The sequence below is a fragment of the Nilaparvata lugens genome, chromosome 10 (assembly GCF_014356525.2).
Source record: "Nilaparvata lugens isolate BPH chromosome 10, ASM1435652v1, whole genome shotgun sequence".
Lineage (NCBI taxonomy): Eukaryota > Metazoa > Arthropoda > Insecta > Hemiptera > Delphacidae > Nilaparvata > Nilaparvata lugens.
This window is the reverse complement of record NC_052513.1, coordinates 19558356-19578114: the sequence shown is the minus strand read 5'-3', so window position 1 is coordinate 19578114 and position 19759 is coordinate 19558356. Positions and strand designations below refer to the sequence as shown.

The 19759-nt window shown below is 34.0% G+C and overlaps 1 protein-coding gene across 1 annotated transcript; it reads left to right on the top strand.

Annotated features, from left to right (window-relative positions):
- Positions 1–6158: 6158 nt before the first annotated feature.
- On the top strand, positions 6159–14707 carry LOC120353342 (ras-related protein Rap-2b-like). Its single transcript, XM_039436646.1, has 5 exons — positions 6159–6163; positions 8830–9041; positions 10465–10706; positions 11740–11832; positions 14335–14707. The coding sequence occupies exons 1-5, from the start codon at positions 6159–6161 to the stop codon at positions 14578–14580; spliced, it is 798 nt and encodes a 265-aa protein (XP_039292580.1). The 3' UTR covers positions 14581–14707.
- The last annotated feature ends 5052 nt before the right edge of the window (positions 14708–19759 follow it).

The following is a 19759-nucleotide window of genomic DNA, read 5'->3' as shown; positions in this document are numbered from 1 at the left end:
ACCATAGGTACCCCAATTTCTAAATTTCTATACGTTTCAAGGTCCCCTGAGTCCATAAAACTGGTTTTTGGGTATAGGTCTGTAACTGTGTGTGTGTGTGTGTGTGTGTGTGTGTGTGTGTGTGTGTGTGTGTGTGTGTGTGTGTATGTGTGTGTGTGTGTGTGTGTGTGTGTGTGTGTGTGTGTGTGTGTGTGTGTGTGTGTGGTGTGTGTGTGTGTGTGTGTGTGTGTATGAGTGTATGTGCGTCTGTGTACACGATATCTCATCTCCCAATTAACGGAATGAATAGAAATTTGGAACTTAAGGTACTTTCACTATAAGGATCCGACACGAACAATTTCGATCAAATGAAATTCAAGATGGCGGCTAAAATGGCGAATATGTTGTCAAAAACAGGGTTTTTCGTGATTTTCTCGGAAACGGCTCCAACGATTTTGATCAAATTCATACCTAAAAAAGTCATCGATAAGCTCTATCAACTGCCATAAGTCTCATACCTGTAAAAATTTCAGGAGCTCCACCCCATCTATGCAAAGTTTGATTTTAGATTCTCAATTATCAGGCTTCAGTTACAATTTAAACAAAAAATTTCAAGTGGAAAAGATTGAGCATGAAAATTTCTACAATTAATGTCCTGCAACATTCTCACCTAAAATTGAAAATAAGCTCGAAATTCGAGAAAATGTGATTAGCCAATTACAAACTGTTTGGCAACTGTTGATTCTATTAAATCATTCACTATGGAGATATAGCAGACCTCGTATGTCTCCAGCGCTATTGTCCTGTCACCAGCTGGCTCAGATCTTCGTTTATAAGTAGACTTGAGATGCGCGATAACACTAGCGTCAGGTGATCAATTCTCATAACAGCAAGGAGAGTTGTGTGAGTGCGCCACACCAGATATTTATTATTATGATTCATATTGCAATATGATTGATTATATATTCCATTAATAGAAAGCTAAAGCATTGATAAGTGGAAATAATTAAGGACTGAAAATTTTGTGAAGTGAACAACTACAAGACTTGAGACTAAATTTGGGAGAGGAATAGCACAAGGTTAGCTTATTTTTTTTTCTATCAGTTCAATGGTGTACTTGTTGTATGAATCAATAAAGAATAATTGTTACTTAAAGAATAAAGCCCCTTTGAATACAATCAAATTCCGTTGATAAAAAGCTCTCTATATCCAATCCTATCTATCCTAATGTATCAAACAATATTTTCAAGCCATTTTCCTTGAAAGGGTTGCACTTTCCAATTATCCCTTACAACATGCAAACGAGTCAAAGGCACCTGCGATTCACAAGTGGATAAAATTTCCAATCGAAAGAAAGAGGGTGAGAGAGAGCAAGAGAGTGTGAAAGAATGAGAGAGAGAGTGTGTGAGAGAGAGAAAGTAAGAGAGAGAGAGAGAGGGGTAAAGATAGTAACAGAGAGAATAAGCCAGAGAGAACAGTGAGAGAAAGAGTAAGAGAGGGTGAGAGATAGTTGAAAGAGAGAGAGTAAGAGAAACAAAGAGAGAGAAATATTAAGAAAGAGTGAGAGAGTTGAGAGATAGAGAGTGAATAGGAGCGAAAGAGAGTGAGAGTGGGTGAAAGAGTAAGAGAAGGTGAATGAAAAAAGAGAGAGAATAATACAGAGAGAACAACGAGAGAAATAGTGAGAGAGAGAGTAAGACAAAGGGAGAGAATGAGCAAGAGAGAACAGTGAGAAAAATAGTAGGAGAGAGTGAGAGAGAGAGAGAGCTTTAGAGAGTGGGAGAGAGTGAGAGAGACTGTATGCAGGAGAAAGTAACAGAGAATAAGCCAGAGAGAACAGTGAGAGAAATAATAAGAGAGAGAGTGAAAGAGAGTAACAGAGGCAAATAGAGAGAATAAGTCAGAGAAATAGTAAGAGACAGTGTAAATGAGAGAGAGTGAGAGAGAGTAAGAAAAGGTAACAGAGAAAAAAAGAGAGGATAAGCCAAAGAAAACAGTGAGAGAAATAGTAAAAGAGAGTGAGAGAGAAAGTAAGAGAGAATGAGAGAGAGCTAAACTAGTGTATAATATAGAAAGAACAGTTAGACAAAGAGTAAGAGAGAGTGCGAGAGGTCAAAGAGAGAGAATAATATAGAAAGAACAGTGAGAGAAAAGAAAAGAGAGAAAATTGCGGTGCATATTTTTCAAGAGAGTCCCATTAATCAAGCCAATAAAACCCTTCTGCTTACTCTGGAGGGTACTACAGGGGAATTCATTCCAAAATGTCAGCATCTCTTATAAACTTCATCTATTGCTACCTATTAAACCGACACTGAAAATTTAAAGTTGATCTGACTATACCCTTTTTATTAGTCTGATATGTACAGCTTTTAACTGAAGCAATTAAATTGCCTCTGATATCGTGTAGATATCTCAGATATCATGTGAGATAATGGAGATTGTGTTGCTTTTTAAATACGGTTAATTTAATTTGAACTGTGAGCATTTTAAATCCTTCAAGATTTCAGTAGGTCAAGTTTTCAGTTTGTCAAGTTATTAATCAGACACTTATGGATCACGTGTTATCTGCCAGACTGTAATCTTCTATTTATATAAAAGCGAAATGGTACTCACTCACTGACTGACTACTGACTCACTGACTCATTGACTCACTGACTCACTCACTCACTCACTCACTCACTCACTCACTCACTCGCAGAACTAAAAATCTACCGGACCAAAAACGTTCAAATTTGGTAGGTATGTTTAGTTGGCCCTTTAGAGGCGCACTAAGAACGGATTTGAGAAAATTTCCAAAGATACGCCCAGAATCTGCGTTTTTCCAGAGTTTTTTGAGATTTATCAAGAACAAATGAACAGAAATTGTTCAAATTTAGTACAGAAGCTCAGCTAGGGTGTAATAATGTAGTGTTGGAAGGAATTTGCAATAACTTCGAAGATACGCCCATAACTAGCGTTGTTCCAGCGTTTTTTAGCTTTATCTCAGCTTTATCTAGTACAAATGAACAGAAAATGTTCAAATTTAGTACAGAAGCTCAGCTAGGGTGTAATAATGTTGTCTTGGAAGGAATTTGAAATAACTTCGAAGATACGCCCATAATTAGCGTTTTTTTTTGCTTTTTTCTGATTATCGAGAACAAATGAACAGAAAATGTTCAAATTTAGTACAGAAGCTCAGCTAGGGTGTAATAATGTTGTGATAGAAGGAATTTGAAATAACGCCAAAGATACACCCAAAATTAGCGTTTTCTCAGTTATTCCATCAAGTAATAGACAGAAAATTTTCAAATTTGGTACAGAGGTTTAGCTAGGGTCTAAAAATTTTGTGATGAGGTGACATTAATATTTCATCAGAGATACGCCCAAAATCAGCGTTTTTCCAACGTTTTTCTCAGCTTTTCTGCGTTTTCTCAGTACTTTGACTTTCTGATGGAATGAAGCATGCTCAAATGAAAAATGCAGGCGAGTGAAGCGAGCCCGCTGATGTCATTTTTGGACGATCCAGTCGGGGTCCAGGGGGTGGAGCCCCCTGGCTAGACTGATATGGCGAGCGAAGCGAGCTGACGGCTAGTATGATATAGAGGAGAGAATCGGCTTAAACATGTAGAAGATAGTAAATACACGAATCATCACGTCTCAACTACTCAACTGATTAACTTGAAATTTGGCATCTTAAAGATTTTGAAATCTAAATCCTCAATTAAACCATAGAGAAACAATAGCATAATTAAGTAGATTATCCCATAGTATAGGGCGTTTATGTCGCAACTTTTACTGTTATCTCAAGCCGCTAGTTTATGTAATTCTTTCCCGTGAAGCTGTGTGACACTGGTAGTCTCTCATACTGTGCCGTTCATACACTCTAACCCCAACAAAACAGTGAAAATTGACAATAATCGACAGTAATCGGCTTGAGATAACAGTAAAAGTTGCGACATAAACGCCCTATACCATGGGATATCTACTTACGCTATTGTTTATCTATGATTAAACCGAGGATGGTTATAAGCCCATTTCAAATTCTCCAAGATTTCAGTTTGTCAAGTTTTTAATGAGATTCTTGCGAAGCACGGGTTACCTGCTGGTCGTTGAATAAATAATTTATTCCAGGATTTTCGTAGCATTGATTATCATAAATATAAATATGATTCATGTTCCTTGGAAGTCTTTATTTCTCTTGATAAATAAAATTTTGATCTCTTGTTGTTGTGGTGAAAACTGATACAGAATATTCTCAAAACTCAAAAACCGGATCTCACTTTTTGCACACCTGAAATTAAACCGCTCCGACATTTTTATTTTATTTTATTTCTCATCACTCTGCTGTTGCCCGGCCAACACAGCCTGCCGCTCCAGTAAATCTTGTTTTCAAAGTTGAGAGTGAATTTTCAAAATAGACCACGACTTTTGTTTTTCAGAAAAAAAAAACGACAGCTGACTGAGAGTGGTTTGATGAGGGACCACACCTTTAAAGAAGAAGAAGGAGATGATGAAGAAGAAGGAAGTGATGAAGAAGAAGGAGGAGAAGAAGAAGAAGAAGGAAGTGATGAAGAAGAAGGAGGAGAAGAAGGAGAAGAAGGAGAAGATGAAGGAGAAGGAGAAGGAAAATGAGAAGAAGAAGAAGAAGAAGAAGCAGAAGAAGAAGAAGAAAAAGAGAAAGAAGAAGAAGGAGAAGAAGAAGAAAAAGAAGAAGAAAACGACAACAGGATAAGAAGAAGAAAACGACAACAGGATAAGAAGAAGAATAGGACAGGAGGAGAAGGAGAAGAGGAAGAAGGAGAGGAAGAAGAAGGACAAGAAGAAGAAGAGGAAGAAAAAGAAGTAGAAGAAGAAGAAGAAGAAGAAGAAGAAGAATAGGACAGAAGGAGAAGAAGAAAACGAAGAAGAGAGTGAAGAAGCAGAAGAAAAAGAAGAAGAAGAAAATAAGAAGAAGAAGAAGAAGAGGAAGAAATAGGTAGAGGATTGAGAGAATAGTAATTGAAAACTGGTTTATAGAATTGAAAATCGTGCGACTGTTGGTTGAAAGAAATGGATCAAGTTCTCTTTCAATGATCTCGTTCTTGGACAATCTGCTATTATTTTTTCTGTCAAAATTAATTGCAAAAACAGCTGTCCAACGAGTTCAGCCAATTTTTCACAGTTTTTTACAAAAAAATAAAGATTGGTTCCTTCAAAATTGAAGAGCGAAGTAATCGTTTGCATACAAAATTATCCTGTCCTATAAATATATGAGTGGCACAGTTTATCAGTCAATATTCCAGTTCAAATTGCTGGTTATAAACTTTTCTGCTTTTTGATCCTTGTTTTGTAGTAAGAAACTTCTAGGCCCGGACTCACAAACGTCTGTTAAATTTAACCGCAATTAAATGATATCATCGCATAGTCAATGAAATTGTTCTCTTGACATTGGTCTCGTTAGATGACGCCAATTAACTGCGGTTAAATTTAATAGACGTACAAGTCGTACGTGCAAATAGGAGTTTGAATAATACTTTTAAACTTTTCTTGTACCTATTCCTAATAAAATTGGCAAATTTCCTCAACACTAAAAAGATGTGACAACACCATCCATCATCACGTAGGTGTGTCAGAAACTGATAATCTACTAGTAGTTCTATGAACAGAAGACCTCACGCAGTATTCTCATCCACAAGTACCTGATTGAAAGATAGACCTTATGGAAATACAGCAAGAGACTGGCTTCTCCACACATCTGTGTAATCACTTGTCAGCTGTTTTATGATGAATAGTTCTATAGTCTGATTTTTACTCTAATATTGGCGTATGAGGGAGGCTCCTTTTTCCTTTTATATTATCCTTGAAATGCGAAATTTCCAAAAACCTTGTATATACGACGACGAGCAATTAAAAAAGGAACATATCTGTCAAATTTCATGAAAATCTATTACCGCGTTTCGTCGTAAATGCGCAACATATGAACATATAAACATTTAAACATTAAGAGAAATGCCAAACCGTCGACTTGAATCTTAGACCTCACTTCGCTCGGTCAATTAAGTCCTTGTTATGCTAAGTCCAATAATGGCAAAGTCCCATTACGGAAGATGCTTTCTTCTAGCAAAGACCTTGACTTAGCGGCTTGAGACTGATTCAACTGACTTGATTTGAACTTGAAACTCAACCTGTTCTATTATGTAATTCAAATTAGCTTAACTAGTATGGCGTGACTTTTATAGTTTACCGTTTCTTTCCTACACTATACTGTACTATAGTGTGGTCTACTACGTTAAGGTGCGTACAGATTTACGCGCCGCGAACATGAGCAATTCACTTTTAATCAGCTGATGCCAAGCTTTTTATATCCATATCTAATACCGTCTCTGTAAAAATACAGATATAGTCAGCTGATTAAAAGTGAATTGCTCATGTTCGCGGCGCGTATATCTGTACGCTCCCTTATGTTGGCAGATTTGATTAACATTGGTGCTGCTATCCTTGTCTATCATTTGACAAAGCAAATAGCGCTATCCTTTTCTACCTCCTTCCTTAGTGAGGTCCACGTTATAATGGCAATGTTTGATTAACATTGGTGCTGCTATCCTTGTCTATCATTTGACAAAGCAAATAGCGCTATCCTTTTCTAGCTCCTTCCATAGTGAGGTCCACGTTATATTGACAATGTTTGATTTGCAATGGTATTGATATCCTTGTATATCATTCAACAAAGCTAATAGCTCTATCTCTTTCTCGCTTTGCTCTGTTGCCAGATCGTCTCTCAAAAATGTAGGATTGATAATTGATTAACAAAATATTTCATCAAAATTATGGAAATTCATTATGAAATAATGAAAAAAATAAAATTTCTTGATCAATAAAATATGATTGATTATTATGAACTAGATTGAACAGTTAATATTACATCAATAAACCTGTATCAGCTACCGTCTATAGAAGGCATTGACAAGACAGAGGATCGGCAACGTTGTTCTCCTTTCTCCTATGAATTAATAATTAAATAATATAATCTCTTGCTTGATAAAATATAATTGATTATTATAAACAAGAACGAACAGTTAGTATTACATCAATAAACCTGTATCAGCTACCGTCTATAGAAGGCATTGACAAGACAGAGACTCGGCAACGTTTTTCTCCTATCTTTCTCCACTGCCATTATAACGTGGACCTCTCTATGGTGTGAAGATGAGTTATGACTTGTGTTATATAGATAGAAGCCAATCATGGAGTTGACAGTGATATTGCTAATTGTGAACTTGCGTCATTAACAGACAAACTTCCCAGTTCACGACGCAACTTTGAAACTCGTGTTACAAACCTGAAGTGAGGTTTGCACCACCAATGAGATCTACTTCAAACTGTCATCTTCTATATAATAAGAGAGAGAAGGGTTGTGTTTGTTCGCATCAAAACATGTCAACTTGTGGATTGCAAACCGGAAAAACGGGAATGATTTAGATCTCCAAATTTTGCACATAGATAAAAAAAAATCAATCTCGTGCACCTCATAGTCCAAATTTCAATTTGTCCTCTAGATTTTTCAGAATTAATGAATGTTAAAATTTCATTCATGAGACATGAATTGAATATATACAATAATGCTAATTTAGACCATGAATACATACCGTTAGTATAGAACTATTATTGATCGAGCGAAGTGAGGTCTAAGATTCAAGTCGACGGTTTGGCATTTCTCTTTATGGTTAAATGTTTTAAACGGCGAAACGCAGCAATAGATTTTCATGAAATTTGACAGGTATGTTCCTTTTTAAATTGCGCGTCGACGTTTATACAAGGTTTTTATAAATTTTGAACTCCAAGGATAATATAAAAGGAAAAGGAGCCTCCTTCATACGCCAATATTAGAGTAAAAATCAAACTATAGAATTATTCATCATAAATCAGCTGTGGAGAGGATTATAAATTGCATGTCATGATGCATGTATGCAATTCAACTTCTCGATGTAACTTGGTGAAAAATCAGTTGCTGTGTGGACTATTAATTGCATGCCTCATTGAATGAAATGTTTATGCACTATTAAATGAACTATTGATTGCATGCAATTAATAACTAAAATATCATAGTATTGTCTCTCGACCTTTCTCTGCTTTGAACTCGGGACAGTATGTCTTGAAGGAGATTAGCTTTTGATGTTAGCATTTTTGATTCACCAACCCCAAAAGCCATTAGCCGTTTTCACTCCGATTTCTCGCCGACACGACATACAGACAGGATTTACTCTGAAGGACAGTATAAGAGGAGGCTGTGGTCTATAGCTGCGGGAGGTCTACTGTTCACAGAACTACCAGTATAGACTAAGAAAATAATTATTGAACTGTATATGATATGAAAAAAGCAATTTGTAATAACTATAGATAATATTGTTATGCATCTACATGAATTGGCGGAGCTTTGGACATATCAATGTCCATTCTTCGGGAAGAATATTCAAAATATCCTTCCCACTAACTCTCTACAAAAGAGAGAGAGTGCCACTAACTTTCTACCAGAGATTGATTGATTGATTGAGTACTTTATTTATGTAGATTACAATATATACTGGCTTATACACTTATATACAATAGCTTACAATACAGCAAAATTATAGATGAATTTACATAATATAGACTAAGAAAATAATATTGAACTGTATATGATATGAAAAAGTAATTTGTAATATAATAACTATAGATAATTATATTGTTATGCATCTACATAAATTGGCGGAGCTTTGGACATATCAATGTCCATTCTTCGGAAAGAATATTAAAAATATCCTCCCCACTAACTCTCTACCAAAAGAGAGAGAGAGTGCCTGATGAATTTTGACAAATTTTGTTAATTTTGTTTCTGTTTGTGTATTGTTGCAGATCGGAGACGCACCTGGAGGATGAAGGCGAATGCCAGGCTGAGACAGGTCCGGGGGCGGGCTCGTGTGGGGTGGGGGGAATCAAGCACAAGATAGTAGTGATGGGGGCTGCCAGGGTGGGGAAATCATCCCTCATACAACAGTTCCTCTACTCCACGTTCACGCCTAAGTACAAGCGAACCGTTGAGGAGATGCATCATGGCGATTTCACTGGTAAATAAATTATGGATTAACATAGTATTCAATATTATCCTAGAGAAACAATAGCGTAAGTAGATATCCCATGGTATAGGGAATTTATGTCGCAATTTTTACTGTTATCTCAAGCCGATTACTGTCGATTATTGTCAATTTTTACTGTTTTGTTGGGGTGAGAGTGTATGAACGGCACAATTTGAGAGACTACAAGCGTCACACAGCTGCATGTGGAAGAACTACGTGAACTATCGGCTTGGGATAACAGTAAAAATTGCGACATAAACGCCCTATACCATGGGATATCTACTTATGCTATCGTTTCTCTATGATATTATCAAATCTTTCGAGACTACACAAATCCTAGTAGAATATCACAGGCTAAAGCCCAAAAGGTCCAAATTCTAATTTATACATCAGTCCAAATGAAGCTAGATGTCACTTTCACATTTTAGAGTTACATGTACACTCCAATCTACAATCCAAAACAAACAAAAGTAGTACAAGAGTATTACAGCTATTGTATTAAAGTATTGTACCCAAGTAAAGTGTTGGAATAGTCTACAGATGGAAATAAATTGAAAGTTGCATTTGTTCAAATGCCAATCAATGAATAATTATTATTAAACGAAAATCCCAATTAAATGCTGTAAATCACCCCGAAGACTTCTGCTACTGCAAATATTGACAACAGGGTAAACAGCTATAGTGAGGTCCACGTTATAATGGCAGTGGAGAAAGATGGGAGAACAATGTTGCCGATCCTCGTCTTGTCAATGCCTTCTATGGACGGTAACTAATACCGTTTTATTGATGTAATATTAACTGTTTATTCTCGTTTAAAATAATCAATTATATTTTATCAAACAAGAAATTATATTTTTCAATAATTTCATAATGAATTGTAATGATTAGATGAAATATTTTATTAATAAATTATTAATACTAAATTGTTGAAAGACGATCTGGCAACAGAGCAGAGCGGGAAAGAGATAGCGCTATCCTTGTCTATCATTCAACAAAGCGAATAGCGCTATCTCCTTCTCGCTTTGCTCTGTTGCCAGATTGTTTTTTTAGAAATGTAAAATAAAATCAAAATATATGACAAAATATTCAATTTCAATACCGTAATCAAAATTTATCATTGAAAAATATATTTTCTTGACAAATAAAAAATAATTGATTAAAACAAGAATGAACAGTTAATATCAGGTATCAGGTATCCTCTATAGAAGATAGTGACAAGGCAGAGACACGGCACCCTGTTCACCTATCTTTCTCCACTGAAATAGACCTCATAGATCTCATAGAAAGCAGGCCTTAGATCTACTAGAATTTTAACACAATTTATGAAATGAATTCTCATTAGTTCTACTGTGCTTTCCAGTAACTTCCACCTTACCCTGGAAGCGAATTTCATCAGTTTTGTTTCATTTTGCAGTGGCCGGAGTCCACCTAACCCTGGACATCCTAGATACATCTGGCTCGTTCGAATTCCCCGCTATGCGAGCACTCTCCATCTCATCAGCTGACGCTTTCATCCTTGTCTACTCAGTGGTGGATGCGGCGACCTTTGACGAAGCACGGGTGATCCGCGACCAGATCATTGAGACTAAGGGCAACCGGGCTGTGCCCATTGTGGTCGTGGGGAACAAGCTGGATTTGGCTGATGAGAGCCGAGAGGTACGTGAAATTTATCAGAAATAGGCTGAAGATAACGTACAGAATTCCATATTGATTCTTTATTCTTTATTGATTGATACAATAAGTACATCATCGACAATAATAGGGAGAGAAAAAATAAGGTAACCTTGTGCTATTCCTCTCCCAAATTCAGATAAGGTTACACATAGTCCGATATAGGTTAAGTTCTTTAGTTGTTCACTTCACAAAATGTTCAGTCTTTTTTGTGTAGTTGAGAAGTTGATATTGTGATACTTATTCATATTTACTTATTCTACTTTCCAGTATAATATTCCACGACTTCCTCCAATTTTCCAACATTTTTCGTGTTATCTTGAGTCCAGGCGGTCACTTATATTCTATTTCAATAGTGAAAATAAAATTATGGACTGAACATTTTGAATTTGATTATTTGATCAAAAATCAAATTGAACGTGATTTGGCTTGGCGGGTCAATTTTTACTTTCAAAACCCAAAGGCCCAATATAATAATCTAATATAAATTAGCTGTGCTGAATAGTGAGTTGTTTTTCTGGCTCTAAATTTTGTAAAATAACTCAAAAATTGTGCAATTAATGATGATTTGAGTGTGATATTTTTGTTTTTTATTCTGCATTCAACCGTCAAAATTTAAAAATCTTAGTTTTCGTTGTTTTTAAGTGAAAATGGACTAAATTTTAGTAAAGTGATATCATAACCCTATTTTGGACTTTTAAAGTGTTATCTAAATTTGGGAAAGAAATAGTACAAGGAGTATCCTTAGTTTTTCTTTCCCAATCAGTGCTTCTTTGTAAAAAATATAGATAATTAAAATAAATAAATGTTGAATTCTAGTACTCTACTTCAAGTCTGATATTACCCTGGAAATATTAGAAAAATGGACAAGAGTGGGACAATAATAAGCATTTCAAGGGACTGTTACTATTTTTGTGTCTCTTCCGTTTATTCTTGTTTCTCTTTTACTCTTCCTTGTGTATTTTCTTTTCATTTATTTTTGAAAAATCCATTAGTTTTGACCTTTATTATGTTTCAGGTGTCATTTGAAACGACAGAGTCGATAGTCACAGTAGACTGGGAGAACGGCTTTGTAGAGGCGTCAGCTAAGGATAATATCAACGTCACACAGGTAAATTGATAAGCTGTTTTCAAAATATTGCAGTTCCTGTATTATTGGTTATAGGGAATGGGAAAGATACACATCTTATAGGAAAATTAATTCTCTACAAAAAATGTTCTGTGCTAATTTTTGATAGAATGTGTAGTTTTGGAGATGTAAATGAAAAAATAGAATCCTTGTCAATTACGCTTGAAATCAGCTCAAATTTTGCTTCTATTATTGGATATGACCAAGCCTGTACGGTCAGAGAATACGGTACTTATAGAGAAATTTGTCCTCTACAAAACAGATCCCTTGCAAGTTTTTGATAGGATGTGCAGTTTTGGAGATATAATTGAAAATCCCAATCTCTGCCAATCACGCTTCGAATTCGCTCAAATTTCGCTTCTATTATGGCTATGTGGGGTTTTAAGATACTGATCTTGTAGAGAAATTCTGTTCCCTACAAAAAAGGTCTCCTACAAACTTTGGCTAAGATGTGTAGTTTTGGAAATCCAATTGAAAAACTAAATCACTGTCAATTACGCTTGAAATACTCTCAAATTTCTTATATTATTGACAAAACAAGTTTAAAAAATACAAGTCATGTAGTAAATTTATTTCCTCAAAAACGATCCTCTACAAAATTTGGATAAAATGTGTAGTTTTGGAAATATTATTGATAAACCAAATCCTGTCATCACGCTTCAAATCTGCTCGAATTCTGCTTCTATTATTGACTATGCAGGATTCAGAGATATGAGATATGTATCTTGTAGAAAACTCATTTCCCACAAAAAAGGTTTTCTACAAATTTTTGATATGATGTGTAGTTTTCGAGATAATAATTGAAAAACTGAAACTCTGTCAACTCTGTCTGAGATCGCAATATTACTAGTCAAAGCTTCAGAGCAAGTGCAGTCAACCGTCGTTGAAATTGGATGGTGAAGGGAAAAGTGGCTCAGTTTTATTAAAATTGTGACCTTACCTCTCAATATTCCGCAAAATTACAATAGACATGATTTGTAGAAATTTATTGGGCTACAAATTATGTTCAGTCACATTTTTCTATATCTATCAAAATAAAGCCGCAATTGACCGAATAACATGAAAGTGTTGCATTTCCAGCTTCAACAGTCATCAACAAAAGTTGTATAATTTCTTATGGGAATAGTCGACATTACAATAAAAGACTATGATATTGTAGAGAATTTTGTGCTCTAAAATAAAGTATTCCTACAAAATTTGGTTATTGTCAACCATTTGGAACTTAGAATCAATAAACTGTTGATTATTGTTAGAACTTGACCGAAGAAGTATGTTCAAAAGCTCTATTACTTCCTCCCTATAAATTTTTGAGACATGATTTTGTGATAGTTTTGTAGACAATTTTATGCTCTATAAAAAAGGTCATATTCAAAATTCAGTTCAAGTACAAGGTTAAGAAGTTATTAACGAAAAACAATGGATACATACAAGAATTTTGTGGAAAGTTGACTTTTCAGAGCATTCTAGCTGTTCCACTAATTATTTTAAAATCAAAGTAACTGATACATCTTGTACAGAATTAAATTTTAAACAAGAAAGGTTGTGACAATATTTCCTTTAAACTCAACCGTTATAGAGTTATAAGCGAAAAATCGGGAAAGTGTTACAATTCTTCATCAATGAGACCTGAAAATTCTCAAGTAGAGCTGCCTACTTGAGAGACCATTGGTATTGAAAACATGAATGCTCACGACATCTAACGGGAGAATCTGTAACTAGAGTTATTTGAGGATATCGTACATGGCTTCAGTTTTATGCTAATTACAAGCTTATTGTTCGTTAAATCAAGAAATATCATATGAAATAATCTGTAGAAAACAATTTTTTACATCATTTTCAATAATAATATCACCTACTGAACCAGAAACTTCTCGGTATTTCATTGAAAACCATCGCTAAAAATGATCTCTTCAAATAGTCACATCAACTTATTTTACTACATTATCTGTTTTATTCGTTATTCGATTGCTAATAAAATAGATGGAACGTGTGTAAAAATTCATTCTCTACAAATAATGTTCAGTGATATTTTTCGATTAAGTGAACCGTAAACTTGAAATTTGAAGAAAACTTCACTCATACTGCAAAACAAGTTCTGATAGTTCCAGCTTCTGACGCTAGGTGTCAGGAGCGTTCAGTCTTTCAATTTCTTCACAGCGCTTCAGCAATCATTCTCTCAGATCAAGAGAGTGTTTCAAGATAGACTGATAAATTTTGGTATTCGCTCCAGTTTTTTGCTTATAACTCTGGAACTAAGCGGTTTTATGAAATTTTACAAAAATACAATTTTGTAGGGAATGAGATTTCCTATCAGAATATACCAATTGAAGCTTCAAATAAGAAAAATAGCAGAGTCATGGAGCTTCAAAACTAACAAATTGATACTGAAGTGTACCCCAATATTTATGATGCTCTCAAAGTGCCAAAAGGAAACTCTTTTATGGTAAAGGTCAGTTTTTCAAGCTGAAAATTGCATTTCCACAGGTGTTCAAAGAACTGCTGACCCAGGCGAAAGTCAAATACAACCTGAGCCCAGCTTTGAGACGCCGACGCCGTCAATCTCTGCCGATGACGCAGGGGGGTCTGGGTGGAGGTGCGAACACCCCCAACCCCGCCATTCCCTCTGCCGCACAGTTGGCTCACCTGCAACGCATACAGGAAAAGCATGCCGCCTCCGGGGGCGGAGCTGTGGGGGCGGGCGGCAAGAGGAATTCCTGTGTCATATCGTAGGGCACACTCTTCAGAAGTTCAATATCCTATTTTAAAGTTTTGATTCGAGGTAGGAGATATAAGAAACAACAAGTTTTGAGGATTTGAGGCAAGGTAGAGGCATGCGTCAACCTTACAGCTTTTGGATACTGTTAGTTGATGTAAGGATTTCAGGCAAGGTAGAGGAAAGGTTGAGGCATGCCTCAACACAAGGGTGAAACTAGCTTATGAAAACTGAAGAATTTTGCATTTTATTCTTTAAGAAGTAAGTTTTGATGATCTGAGGCAAGGTTGAGGCATGCGTCAAGCTTACAGCTTTCAGATAATGGTTGGTTGATGAGAGGATTTGAGGCAAGGTAGAGAAAAGTTTGAGGCATGCCTCAACACAAAGGTGTAAAAACCTTAAGGTGTCAACACCTTATAAAATACTGGAGAATTCGCACATTATTTTTTTAGGAAGCAAGTTTTGAGGATTTGAGGCAAGGTTGAGGCATGCATCAACCTTACAGCTTTCAGATAATGGTTGGTTAATGAGAAGACTCGAGTAAAGGTAGAGGAAAGGTTGAGGCATGCCAAACACAAGGGGGCATGCTTTACGACCAACTGGAGAATTTTGTTTTAAGCTTAGATTGTCTTATTCAACTGTCTTATCCAGCCAGTAGATATTAGAAGAGTATTCATTATCGTTTTTGAATATTAGAGGCAAGATAGGGTTGAGAAAGCCTTTTTGAGGCAATTTATTTCGTGTGTCATATCATAGAACACATTTCAGAAATCTATTATTCGTTTTTCAAGATTGAGGCTAGGTAGGGAAATAAATGACAAGACTGCAGCTTTTGAATAATGGATAAGGCAAGGTTGAGGCATGCCTCGACGCAAGAGGGGAATTTCTGACATAGAACTGAACAATAATTATGTTTCAAGCTTAGTTGAGAATACTTTCATTAAGTTTTTGTTAAAAACTGGACTAATTTTGAGACGATTTTTGAGATAAAGTTCTAATATTATGAAAAGTATTCTTGTTTGACATTGGAAATCTTTTCTTGACAGTTTGGATTTATTCAACAAGTTGAATTATTCTAATAAGAATAATTCAGTAAATGAGAAAATAATTTGTCAGAGTCATTTAGGCTTTGAAGCTATGTAGTATGGGATTGTCTTCAGGGTTACTCAGTTCATATATGAAGAGATTGTAAACGTTTCCAAAAATTTGGTTCATACAGTATTCAGTATGATCTATCTTATTTTTCATACAATTCATTGTTCCAGAATTTTTCAACTGACAATGATCGGTTCCATTGTCGGCACTCTCTCTTATTTTCCCACAATAAAAATAATAAGAGATCCTGATGGAAAGCAAAATTTAAAAATAGTTCATCATAATAATGAAATTTATTATGAAGGAAAAGAGTTACCTAAAAAAGTGAATAAAAACCCAATTCCATATAGAATTGTGATGTTCCAATTATTTATTTGAATGAATAGTATTTTGTATAAAATAATACCGTAGTATAAGAGACTAAGAAACTAAGAAATACTGCTACAATTATAATTATATTTGTTCTGAAATAATACTACAATTTTTATTGTCTTCTATTAATACTTCAATATTATAATTAGTCATGAAAGCGTTTAAAATTATTTGTTCTTCGTAATCTTTACTATATTATAGATTTAATTTATGTAATTTATCTTGATAACAAAATAAGAATTTATACTTCCAATTTTTTTGAAATTTTCCGAGTCTTTTTAGTTTTAAATATCTCATAATATCTACCTCTATAACTCATTGAATTTTCATCTAAGTTATGTACTTTATTATGATAATAAAATAAATTGTTTTCCTCCCATTTTCTTGAGATTTTCAAAGTCTTATCAGTCTTATAAAACCCTTAATTACTACCTCCATTATTCTTTGAATGTTCTCTCTTCTTCCAAGTTTACAAAACAGCTTCACACTTGAGTATTTGTAATTAATTTGAACATTCTTTATTGATTGATACAATAAGTACATCATCAAGAATGATAGGGAGAGAAAAAATAAGGTAACCTTGTGCTATTCCTCTCCGAAATTTATATAAGGTAACACATAGTCAGAAATAGGTTGAGTCTTGTAGTTGTTTACTTCACAAAATTTTTAGTTCTTAATTATTTGTGAGAGATTATTTCAGAAGAGGAATTTGAAGAACAGCCAGTGCTTTAGGTGAGTTCCATACAACCAAAAAGTTGTGGAGAACTAAAAATCAACATTATGGATGAGAAAAAATGAAGTATTTAAATATAGGGCTACGCGAATAATTGTTTATTAATAAAATTATTATTTCATAGTACCCTTGTTTCCGAAACATTTTTATACAGACACAACACACAAAGTTCAAAATTATTTACGGTTAGTTCAACCTTCTGGTAGTCGCGCTCTACTCAATCACACGAGCAGTCGCGTGTTGTATTTTTTACAACATCCAATTTTCCAAGTATTATGTACTCTGTTTACTGTCAAAACATATTAATTAATTGTATAATTACTTTTCCCATCTTCTTGGATTATTTAACGCCTATGAACATTTGGATGATTACCATTTCATAGCCCAATAAGGTACATCAAGCAAAGCCATCAATGCTGTGTTATTGGTTCGCTTACAGTCACCCTTGCACTGTCGCGACTAAATGGCACCTAAAGACTGAACCATTGCTCGGTTGATACTGCAACTCAGTGGAGTGAAGGGGGAAAGTTTAGGAATGCATACAGACTCATTCACTGACACTACCCCATCCAATAGTTTTGTGCAGCAAAAAACTGACACTGTTGTACCTTTTACAACAGCGCGACTGCCGGAAGGTTAACTCATTCATAGAATAGAATTTAAATTTTCTGAGGAGAATATTATACAATGGTCATTACCACTTATTGGCTCAGGAGTAGTAATGATTATTTGCCAGTTTATTTCAATTAAATTGAATAATTTGAAGTAAATTATTAATCATCAAGTATTATTGCTTAAATGTGTGAAGTATTTATGTATATCAAGCAAATTAATTAATTCCTGTATTTTACTTCCAGTATGAATCAATCTATCATTGATATATATATTTTTGTTGACTTTTTACACTATGGTACTGTCTGAAATAAATGCAAATATAAATATTCAATAAGTTTGATATCAATGTTTTCCTATATATGGTTAATTTATAAATGATTTGTTTATCATTTATTATGGTTTGTATAGATGGTTTACAATCATCTCTTGCGATGTCTTTCAATTGTAAGTTGACAAACCTCTTTAGATTCTGTGAAGTGAACAACTACAAGACTTAACCTATTTCGGACTATGTGTAACCTTATCTAAATTTGGGAGAGGAATATAGCACAAGGTTACCTTATTTTTCTCTACCTATCATTTTTGATGATGAACTTGTTGTATGAATCAATAGATGAAGATGAAGATTCCAGCTTGATATTATATATTACCATCTTTATTCCCATATTATAATATATAATGTATTATATTCCCAGCTTTATATTCCCATCATATTTATTAAAATTTATTATGAACTACGTTCATCACAATGATAATCTTTCTACCTTGTAACTGTTAAATACAATAATTTGTTGTGATTATATTATTGTATTAAGCTGGGTTTACACCAAAGTTATTAACAAAATGTTAGTAACTTAATCCTTATAGATTCTATTAGATTGAACATAACTTATCATACACATGATGAAGATGTGTGTTTGTCAACTTCCGTTCAATCTAATAGAATCTATAAGGATTAAGTTATTAACATTTTGTTAATAACTTTGGTGTAAACGCAGCTTTACATACTTTTCATTCTATTGAAATGCAATAAACGTTATCAAGTAGGTACCCTATTTTATTTAATTATGCTTTGATGATTTTAGTAGCCCTATAGAGGAAAGTGGGTATATATTTTGATGATTTATGATCATACCTTCTAGAATATCATAAAAATAGTATTGAGTATTTTGTAGAATGTCTTAAAAAGTGCTGGAACACTATAATAAGACTAATGTTTTTGTTCCTACTTTTCTTTAATATGATTCCAATTTATATTGGGAAAAGTTGGGATGAAGCCGGCCCTTTCCTGAACTTTGTCCCAATTATTGGAATAGATGCGAAAATATTTAAAAAGTGTTTATCTATTTATTTAGATACTAACATACTTTGTTTGAATTTAGACTGTAGTTTGAAATAAATATTATACCTACCTACTCTGTTACCTAGGATAATAGATAATTCTGATCACTAAAGCTGCGTTTACACCATAGTTATGAACAAAATGTTAATAACTTAATCCTTATAGATTCTATTAGATTGAACGGAACTTGACAAACACATATGTTCATCATGTGTATGATAAGTTATTTTCAATCTAAGAATCTATAAGGATTAAATAAAATGTTTATTTTTCCGTCCTTATAGATTCTATTAGATTGAACGGAACTTGACAAACACAATCATATGTTCATCATGTGTATGATAAGTTGTATCAATCTAAAATAGAATCTATAAGGAAGGAGAAATAAACATTATGTTAATAACTTTGCTGTAATCGCAGCTTAAGCTACAAAGTTGATTATATTAAATGTCAAAATATTGTAGATTATTCAATAATTTATTGAAATGAATAATTAAAACTTACTTATATTCTCATTTCATTGAACTGATCATAATTGACTAGACTATCATGTTTTCAGAACGATACAATAAATCTTCCATGTCTAAAAATGTCCAAATTTTGTTGAAATTCAACAAATCTAGTAAAAAAGATAAAGCCACTGAAATAATATTGACAATAACACAAGTGAAAAGTACCAAATTGAACCAAAAACACACTGTAGAAGTTTATTGAATGAAAATTGAAACAGATGAATTTTGTCAAAATTTCATCAGTAACTGAAATTTATTAAGATTTTATTTTGAATTCAAACTAGGACGTATTATTCTCAACTATTCACTATAATAATATTCCTATCTTGTCAACTATCATTTTGAGATTAGAGATTATAGAGATGATTAAAAATGTGTCGATCTGGTATTTTAATTTAAGAATTGTAATCAAATACAGTTGAGAATTGAAAAATAATCAATTAATTATTATAGAGTAATAAAATTGTCATTATTAGAGTTATTTTGAGTCAATTATAATAAATAATTATTGTACCTGAATTATGGAT

What these genes read in the sequence shown, in the direction of transcription:
- LOC120353342 (XM_039436646.1), top strand. An exon ending in GCATCATGGCGATTTCACTG is followed by an intron (nt 9,042 to 10,464) that starts GTAAATAAATTA and finishes TTCATTTTGCAG; the next exon opens with TGGCCGGAGTCCACCTAACC. An exon ending in TGGCTGATGAGAGCCGAGAG is followed by an intron (nt 10,707 to 11,739) that starts GTACGTGAAATT and finishes ATTATGTTTCAG; the next exon opens with GTGTCATTTGAAACGACAGA.